Source organism: Carassius auratus, chromosome 22, assembly GCF_003368295.1.
Source record: "Carassius auratus strain Wakin chromosome 22, ASM336829v1, whole genome shotgun sequence".
NCBI classification, from domain to species: domain Eukaryota; kingdom Metazoa; phylum Chordata; class Actinopteri; order Cypriniformes; family Cyprinidae; genus Carassius; species Carassius auratus.
This window is the reverse complement of record NC_039264.1, coordinates 10,975,377-10,985,741: the sequence shown is the minus strand read 5'-3', so window position 1 is coordinate 10,985,741 and position 10,365 is coordinate 10,975,377. Positions and strand designations below refer to the sequence as shown.

General features: G+C 37.8%; 1 protein-coding gene across 2 annotated transcripts; it reads left to right on the top strand.

Moving 5' to 3' along the window:
- Positions 1–36: 36 nt before the first annotated feature.
- LOC113039681 (indoleamine 2,3-dioxygenase 2) lies at positions 37–9,407 on the top strand. 2 transcript variants are annotated; one of them, XM_026197692.1, is made up of 10 exons: positions 37–168; positions 2,437–2,532; positions 3,327–3,446; positions 3,542–3,660; positions 4,463–4,477; positions 4,773–4,872; positions 5,224–5,341; positions 5,425–5,476; positions 5,570–5,718; positions 8,570–9,407. In XM_026197692.1, exons 2-10 carry the CDS (start codon positions 2,467–2,469, stop codon positions 9,022–9,024), a joined length of 1,194 nt encoding a protein of 397 aa, XP_026053477.1. In that variant the 5' UTR covers positions 37–168; positions 2,437–2,466; the 3' UTR covers positions 9,025–9,407. The 2 variants fall into 2 exon arrangements, with proteins under 2 accessions (XP_026053477.1, XP_026053476.1); XM_026197691.1 differs by lacking the exon at positions 37–168 and adding an exon at positions 1,252–1,469.
- Positions 9,408–10,365: the final 958 nt, after the last annotated feature.

The following is a 10,365-nucleotide window of genomic DNA, read 5'->3' as shown; positions in this document are numbered from 1 at the left end:
ACGTTGACGTTTCCCTGTTTGCCCAGTGAGGACGAAAAACTTTGTGTTACCAGCAATTGAATCCTGTGTATTCCTGACAATGTGAGGTTACTGACTGCTCCTTTACCACTGCTTTCTGAGACATGAAATAATAATTCCTGTGCCACTGCTGAATCTGGATACCATTCAGTGAGTCTGAAAGCCATCTGATTTTATACTGTTTTTGAGAAATTTCAATGTATTCTGATGTACACTGATCTTCAAGTGCCTTATATGTAGTCTCCTGATATATTTGCCATAGATGCCCTTTTGGTTGTGCTGCTTTGTCACCCTCTGAATCCAGTATTACTTGGAGTAAGACTTTTTAAAGAAGAATAGTAGCTTTTCTCTCTTTGTAATGCAACATTGGACTGATTGTTCTTTATCAACACAAAAGCCTGTTCTTTTATGTAAGCCTCTCTTTTTTTATAAATGGTATATAATTATGCATATTATGAACAAATATATTGTGTATTTAAATTGTATATTGCCAAACAAAAAAGTATTATGATGGGGATCCCCAAAATAAGTAAATAAGCACTCATCAGGACTCGCCTTGAGCAAGGGATTTACTGAGGACCCAAACGAAAAACAAAAACTTTATTAACAGTCAGCAAAAAAAAAAAAAAAATGTCGGAGTCCTAAGCCAAACTCCAACTAACTGGGCAGAGGATTGAAAAAGAGTCAGGATCAGGTGAGGGTCAAACCCAGAGAGACAGTCTGATCAAACCCAAAGATGGCTCATTTTCTAGGTCAGAGGCAGGCAGAAGTCAAAACCAGGAAACAGTCCACCTCGACTAGATCAGATATCTGAGCCAGAATTAGTACCAATATTAAAATAGGAGAAGTCAGGTAAACAGGATTCCTCTGGCAAAACTAGGCAGAGACACAGCATGAAAATGGAATTAAGATAAAATATACCAATTGAGCACCTTTAGCACAAGTCTTGTGAAGTCAAATTTAACTGTATAACACTCAACCCTATTACCTTGCTGAATGTGTGATTATATACCATCGCACATAAAAATGTCTTTATTTAAGATGGCACAGTGCAGTTACAGAATTACCCTGGTATTGAAGTTTATGACAACTGTTTCTGTAGTGTGCGACCTGTGGTTTTTACTCATGCATACACGTATGATTTCTGATAGGGGAAGTGAGGAAAGGTCATTACCAACGGTAGAACAGAAACACACACACACACACACACACACAGAGAGAGAGAGAGAGAGAGAGAGAGAGAGTTGTGTTGCTTGACAAATGAGGTTCATTCCACTTTTAGCATAGAACGCTGACAGTTGCATATGCCCGGTGCTTTTTTAAACAAAATATAAGTCACTAGTATTGTACTGAAAATAATGGACACTAAAGGGAAATATACAGAGACACCAATGTCCTTGGAGCAGTTTCACATCTCTGAGGATTATGGGTTTATTCTTCCTGAACCTCTGGTAAGTCATCGCACTTACTGTATAAGATTTAATACATTTTTTGTTTTGTTTTTAAACATTGTAATCAGAAAGTATTATATTGGTGTTTTATGCAATGTACAATATGATTTATATAATATAATATGACTAATATTAGTACAATGTTAGTTTCGTGCAATGTACAATATGCATTTGTAAAAATGTTAGACAAAGAAGCAATTTATTGCTCTCAAGTAAAGCTACAGTTTGTTTCATTACTTGTTAGTAACATACTGAAAGCGTCCAAGTTACTGAGCTGGTCAACATTTTTTAAACTATTCATTTGGACTCATATACAGTCAATATATTTAGACACAGTAAGACTGATTGTTTGTAAATGAAGCATTAGACTTTAACATTGTTTGCTTTCTGAGTGACCTTCATCTATTTGCTTTAATGGTAAATAGGTTAATATAAAACTTTGCTCCCGAAAGACGCTATTTCATCATATCAGCAGTGCATATTCAAGAAAGACGGATGGGATCTTAGAAAACTATCTAGACCTATTTAGTAGGATTTCAGTGTAGATTTAGTGTCAAGTGCAGTTATTTTTTTAGCTTCAAAGGTAGTGAATTGTTAACTTTGACTCACATTTACAGTAGTATCTGGGGTCATGCTTCTCTTTCAGTGATTGGTGTAAAACTCTGAAACCACCTCAAGAGACACCTTTGGACTCTGTACCCTGTTGTATTTAACTCTTTGGCTTAGAAAAAGCATGAATATATATATATATATATATATATATATATATATATATATATATATATATATATATATATATATATATATATATATATATATATATATATAAAATTTGTTGTAAACTGAATATGCAGTATGTGCAGGATTTTCTTAAATGAAAGCACATTTGCATTACAGTGAATGTAATGAGAAATGATCAAGAATATATATTACTGTGTTATGGACTCATATCTACATTGTGTTTCAGAATGACCTTCCGTTATACTACAAGCCCTGGATGGACATTGCCAGAAATATGCCAGATCTCATCTCTTCCCATTCTTTGCGCCTCCGTATTCATAATGTATGATTTTTCATACTAAGTATACAGTCATGAAAGAGTCTTACCTACACAGAGAAAGAGTCATAAGCAACAAAATAACATTTTTATTTTGCATTTCAGTTCAGAATATAACCATTCTTCACTGTTTTGTGCTATTGTTCCAGTATATATTAGTTAATTATATATTAATTTTATGAAACAAAATACTTTCATTTTCCTTTCTGTCTTTCTTTCCTTTAAGTTTATTTATAGGGACCACAAAGCCTATATGGGGATTTTATCGTTTAACCCTTTCAGATTCAAATTATATTCCACTTACACAAATATATAATTTTATGATAAATTCTTTTTTATTGAATTTAATTTAAATCAATAAAATGTAAATGTAATTAATTATAGATAAAACATTTTTATTTTTATTTTTAATGTTTAATGTTTTTGAATTTCATTGATGGAAGCATATAACTCAAGTTAAACTGTGTATGATTAATGTGTACTAACTAATGTCACCTTTTAGCTTTATATATATATAAAAAAAGATTATCTAAATAGTTTTAAACAAGTATCAATTCTGCTATATTTTTCAGCCTTGTGACACATGCCATCATGCTTAATTTTAAATAAATTATTGTTATTTATTTTTCTTGATTTAAAACAAAAATTCTACAGTGTGGTATTTGTGCTGTGAGACTCTTTTGTGAGGTACCCGGTAGTAATTAAACACTAGGAAATGGTGACGGTGAGAATGGATGCAGGGTCTGAAAAAGGTTAATAAACCAATTATAATTGTTCCTGTGATTGTTTTGTGTTCTCAGATGCCTCTGTTGGAGACTCATTTGTTGGGGACACATTGTGAGCTGCGTTTGGCCCATCTGGCTTTGAGCATGATGACTATGGGTTATGTATGGCAGGAGGGAGAGAGAGAAACAGTAAAAGTACAACTATCATTTTTTATGCATTCCATAACACTAATAGGACTGAACTGCCGAAATGAACGGTTTGACTCTTTATGTTTGTCATGAACCGCCAGGTGCTTCCGCGGAGTCTGTCCGTGCCGCTCTGTGAGGTGTCTCAGAGACTGGGTCTGCCCCCGATTCTCATCCACGCTGACACAGTCCTCGCCAACTGGAGGAGAAGAGATCCAGATGGGTAAACTCACTGATCCATACTAACTTATTGGGTTATGATATGTGGTAATATTTTTCCCGTGCCCTGTTTTCACTAAGAAATAATTATTTAATTAGGATCAATACCAGCTATCAGTAGGCATTTCTATTCATCACAATGCTGGTGCAGGACCCCTAGTACTACTACAATTTAATTCAAATCTGCCAACTTTACCCAAGGTTGGTCAGTGGTTTGTTTTCCCGAAGTAAAGTTAACCAGCTATGGTACCAAGTTCTGTTGTTACTAATACAGTTAAATTATTTGGTGATTCCCGAAACTATATTTCTAACGAACTTTCCCAAACTGCATCACAAACTTGTGTGGTTAGAACTGCAGCTCTCAACCTGTGCTTAGTATGACATGTGGACTTAAATAGATCAAAATAAGAAAGCTAATATGCAGTCCAACCTATGTCTTTCATTACATACAAATAACATTTTTATATTTTATACTGTAGTTATAGTGTAGTTACAATATCTGTAGTAAAACAAACAAAAAACTAAAACAAAAAATAAAGACACACATAGCCATGACCTCTTCCTGGTCATCACACCAGCATAAGCTTATTATTTCTGCAATATGTATACTACAAAGTTTGCACATTTTCACTTTACATGGATGACCTAATGATATACTGTCGTATCAAGGTGTCAGGGTTTGGTTTGTTAAAAAAGATTATTTAGAAAAAAACAGCTACATTTGAAATGTGATGTGTATTATAAAGCAAACTGCTAATGGTATTTTTTTTTTTTTTCACCAATAACTGGACACGGATTGTTCCCAGACCATTTTCCATGGAGTAAGTATTTTGAATGAATGAATTAACAGAAATGTGTGTAAAATGTTATTGATGTTTAGAACCAGCAGAGGGAGCCAGCTCATTATGTTCAGTGTGGAATATGTAAATATGCTTTGTGTGAACTCCTTTTTAGTGCATGTGCAATTTCTGCCGAATTAGACACCACAAACAAATAAATAAATAAATAATAATAATCTTTGCAATACGTTGTAAACCACATGTTGATGTAAGTTGTGGCTAGTGCTTCTGAAGCATTGATCTGTCCTTCACGGTGACTGTTCTTGCTTCCTGTAAGGAACTTGGAGTTGTTGCTGACATTGCCTGGTGGGGAAAGTGTGAGAGGTTTTTTTCTGGTGACAGTGCTGGTGGAGTTGGCAGGTGTTCCTGGCCTGAAGGTCTTACACCCCTACAAAAGACACAGTTCACAGACAGAACATAATAGCCAAGCATTTGTTTCATAGTATTTATTGCATTACTTTGGTGTACAGTACCATGGAATCTGAATACACATTTAACAAGAGGCTTAAAACAATCACTCAGAAATTGCTATTAAGTTTCAAAATGTACAAAAAACTGGCAAGTGACATATTGAATCAGACATGACATTTTGATGTAGAAAGTCTTAAATAGTACTGCACTGAACTCCAATCATTATTGTTTAATTTACTTTGAAAATAACTTTACAGTGTCGTATTATTTATTACATCACTGTACCCTGGTTATATTAGCTGTTTCTTTTTTCACAGTCTATCATTGATGTCATCAATGGCATCCATTATAATGATGTTGCTATGGTCACCAAAGCTCTGGATGTTGTCAGTCAGGCCATAGACAGCATGAAACAGGCCTTTAAACTAATGCATGGTAATACTTTCTATTGAAAATAAAAAAAATTTATTCAAATAGTTTAAATACTTCAAGTGGCAAATAAATGTTCACTGTTTCAGAATATGTAGATCCCTCCATATTCTATGGCATTATTAGGATCTATCTGTCCGGGTAAGTCATACTGTGGGGTTTCATTGCTTTTTTTAAATTTCCTTCAGAGTTCTTCTGAATCTATGAAAATATTCTTCTGTGTGTGTATGTTAGATGGAAAGATAATCCATCAATGCCAGACGGTCTCGTGTACGAGGGAGTTCAGGAGCAGCCAATGGAGTTTTCAGGTGGCAGTGCTGCTCAGAGTAGTATCTTACACTGCTTTGATGAGCTGCTGGGAGTCCAACATGAAGGAAGCAGCGGTAAGAAAACTACCAGTAATTGCTCTTGTGATTAGATCGTTCCCCATTTAAAATTTTGCCTTGTAGTTACAGTAATGATTATGTTGGATAGCATCAGGTTTTTCCCAAACTTGTGGAGTCCATTCTTAAAGAACCAGGGGATCATTTCATTTGCAATATAGATTTTTCAAGGCTTTTCAAACCCAAGAGGCCTTTAAATGGGTGTTTAATCTTACTAAATCTATTTAAAATCTATTTGCGGTGTTTCGGTCATCTGTTTAGAATGCCTCTTGTATGTTTGCTGGTGGAGGGGTTCCAGGCATGTCAAACTTGAGGGGATACCTCAGGGCAGACCCAGGACATGCTGGAGGGATTATATCTCTTGGCTGGCCTCGGAACACTCTGGGATCCCTCAGGATGAAATGGTGTGCATGGCCAGGGAAAAGGACATATGAGTGTCCTTACTCAGCCTGTATAATGTAGTGCACACCTTCCACATCCATCCCCAGATGGTTCAGGTGATCTGGAGCCGATTCGGGAGAGTTTAGGTAGACCTATTTGCTTCCCACAAGTCCTCCCACTGCCATTTGTATTATTCACTTACCCAGGCCCTGCTGGGAGTGGATGCACTGGCACAGAGCTGGCCTCGGGCTCTATGCAAGTATGCGTTTTCCCAGTGAGCCTACTTGCACAGACACTGTGCAAGGTCAGGGAGTATGAGGAACATGTCCTCTTGGTTGCGTCTTACCGGCCCACCCTGACCTAGTTTTCGGAATTCATGCTCCTTGCGACAACCCCTTCCTGTTGCATCCCCCTAAGGAGGGACCTCCTTTCTCAGTGGCTGGCTCCACCATATGGCACCCACGTCCAGAACTCTGGAACCTCCATGTGTGGCTTCTGTATGGTATGCAGCAGACCTAGATGACCTACCACCATTGGTGGTATACACTATAACTCAGGCTAGAGCTCCCTCTATGAGGCATGCTTATGCCTTGAAGTGGAGTATGTTCCCGAATTTGTGTTCTTCTCACCAAGAAGACCCCCAGAGATTCTCGATTAGAGTTGTGTTTTGGAGCATAGAATGTTACCCTCCACCTTGAAAGTGTATGTCTCTGATATCACAGCACATAATGATGCAGTGGATGGCTGTTCCCTGGGAAAGCATGACCTGATCATTAGGTTCCTGAGGGGTACCAGAAGGTTGAATCCTCCTAGGACACCTCTGGTACCCTCCTGGGATCTCTCTATTGTCCTGGCTGGACTTCAGAGGGGTCCCTTTAAGCCACTTTATTCAGTTGAGCCATATTTCCTGTCTCTCAAGACTGTGCTCCTGATCACACTCACTTCCATCAAGAGGGTCGGGGACCACCAAACATTATCGGTAAGTGGAGAGTACCTTGTGTTCAGGCCAACCTACTCTCACGTTGCCCTGAGACCCTGGCCTGGATATGTGCCCAAGGTTCCCACCACTCCCTTCCGAGATCAGGTGGTGAACCTGATTCTAGAGCTGTAATCAGGCTTTAAAAGTTAGGCCCGACAGGACCAGAGCCCAACAGGTTTCGGCCCGAGCCCGACAAGTACATTTTGATTGACAGCTTTTTTAAAGCCCGAACCCGTTTACAGCCCGACATTATTCAAAATGTGTGCACGCACACAGCTCTTTTGCCTTTTGTCAACAATGAGTCATTTATTCATGTTTTAAAATAATTTACTCATAACTAACATAGAATAGACCACTTGGAAGTTGGAATAAAGAAATAAAATAAGTCCTCTGTGACATCGTAACATCTCAGCATTCTAGACATAGGCTCATTAGCCTATAAATAGACCAATGCACCAATTAAAACGAGTCATTTAAAAATTTTTTAATTAAGATAAATTTTAAATTAAGATGGGTATTTGGCAATAACGAAATTAAGATAAAAGCTCCGCCGGATGTGCTTCGCACTAGCAGATGATATTTAATAAAAGAATAATGCCAACATTAGCGTAAATACTCTGTCAACATTATGCATTTAAGACTCAATGAATATTTAGTTATTTGAAAAACCTTTACTCACAGAGATTAGGCTAGGTCTACATGTTTTTGTGGAGGAAAATGATTGAATCCACTGTAGATGTCTTCAGCGCGTTCCTGCGCTCACTGATGGTGCGTCATTATTCTCATTATAAACATGGTCAAAACTTTTCCACACCTCAGAGTTTGCTTTAGTTGCTGGTGCAACCAAAACGTAATCACCAGAGGCAAGCCTCCGTTACACCTCCTCAGCATTCATTTTCGCATCTTTCTTGCGCTAATCGAAACACATCACATGACCGCTTGTTTACCTCGCAAACCGGAGCGCAAGCCTGACCGCGGCCCGAGCCCGCGTAAGATGATAGAAATTAAGCCCGAACCTGACTGAACCCGTCGAGTCCCGTCGGGTTCGGGCAAAGATCTTCAGCTCTACCTGACTCCCTTTCACATGGGGATGCGAGCACCTTTCTTCTTCCAGTAGATTTTTCCTGGTTGCCAAACCCTAGTTGAACATCCTCCAGCACCCCCCGCAGTCAGACTTGGCGGAGCAGTCTGACGCTAGAACCAGTACTGGTGTTAGCATTTCGGGAATCCCAGTCAGCCACTGTACTGGGCTAGGTGTCCATATGGCTTGATTCCCTATTGGTAATCCCATATATGTATTCTTCCACGGTAAGGTGACCTTCTCCAACAGCGATGACCTCGACATAACATGTCAGTTCCCTCCATCAGGGAACAAGGGTTACATATGTAACTGAGAGGTTTAAAATGAATGTTTGCTTTTTACTACTACATACATTAAGACATGCCATTGTATTTGAATATTTTTATTATATTTAAATATGTTTAATACAGGAGCCTTCCTGAGAAGAATGAGGGACTACATGCCGCCCTCTCATAAGCATTTCATTGAAAACATCTCTAGTCACCCGTCTCTGCGCAGCTTTGTGCTTCAGCAAGCGGATGAAGGTCTAACACGTGCATTTGATCTGTGTGTGGCTCGCTTGGTGGACTTTAGGAATTTCCACATCAACACTGTCACTCGTTTCATCACTATCCCGGCCTCCCGTGCCAAACAGCTCCGTGCCAACAAGCAGGGTATGACCGAGGATCTGGATGCGATCAGAAGAGCACCAACAGCACTGGAGGAAAGAGGTACTGGAGGGTCAGGGATCATCACCTTTCTGAAGACAGTGCGTGATGAAACCAAAGAAATTTCCATCTCGCAGTGCACTAATGGGAACCAAGTTTTGCCAGACCGATCAATGACAGAAATACAGAAGGCTGCATCTGAGCTCACAACAGAATGATAATAGCACCAAAGTATTATCACCAAAGTAAATCATGCAATATGCTAAAAGGGGTTTTATAGGTCCTAACATATGTAATTTAGGGTGAGATTACAATTATAGACAGCAGTAATTCCCATTTACTGTATAACACAAACAAACACTGACTCCCTCTTTACTTACTTTAGTAAGGGCTTAATTCAAACTCTCTTTAACAATGTGACTCCTGAATAATGAGGATATATTTGTGTTTCCTCACATTTTTAAAGACAAAATTTAAGGGCATAATTTGGGTTTAAAAGTAAGCACTAAATCATTAAAAAAAAAATCCAGATTTGATATATGAATAATTTAAAGGGATAGTTCACTCAAAATAATGACAATTCTGTCATTAATTACTCACCCTCCTGTTGTTTCAAACCCATGAGACCTTTGTTCATTTTCAGAACACAAAAGAATATATATTTGATGAAGTCTGAGAGTTTTCTAACCCTGCAGGCAGCAAGGGCACTACCTTGTTCAAAGTCCAGAAAGGTAGTAGCAACATTGTTAAAAAGTTCCATGTGACATTAATGGTTCAACCTTAATTTTATGAAGCTACAAGAATACCTTTTGCACTCAAAGATGATAATGCATGGGTGCCGTGCTGTTGACACAGGAGTTGGCATTCTGTCATAGAACCTGGATGTGCTGTGCCTTGTTTACAAGCAGAGAAATGGACAATCATGCATCATAGTGCTGTCATAAAAGCATGTTGAAAACTGACAAGGAAGAGAAGAAATTGTTGAATAAAGTCATTATTTTTGTTTTCTTTGCATGCAGAAAGTATTCTTGTAGTTTCATAAAATTACAGTTGAACTGATGTCACATGGACTATTTTAACTAGGTCCTTATTACCTTTCTGAGCCTTGAACGTGGTAGTTGAATTGTTGTCTATGCAGGGTCAGAAAGCTCTCAGATTTCATAAAAAAAATATCTTAATTTGTGTACTGAAGATGAACAAAGGTCGTATGGGTTTGGAACGACATGAGAGTGAGTAATTAATGAGAGGTTTTTCATTTTTGGATGAACTATCCCTTTAAGCACAAAATATGACACTATATAACAAAATATAACTATGTTGGATGTTTCATTGCTAAGCCCTAACAAACAAGACTTGGTAAGACACAAACTCCTCAGATCTTAATGTCAGTGTGTATATTTATAACATGACAAACAATCCTGATTTAAAGGGTTAATATAGATCACATCTAAATTTAAGACATTTGAAACAACATGACAATTGAATTGCAACATGAATATACAACAATATACAACATGAATTGTTTGATTTTACTTCCAAAGGTGTATTTTTCTTTTACT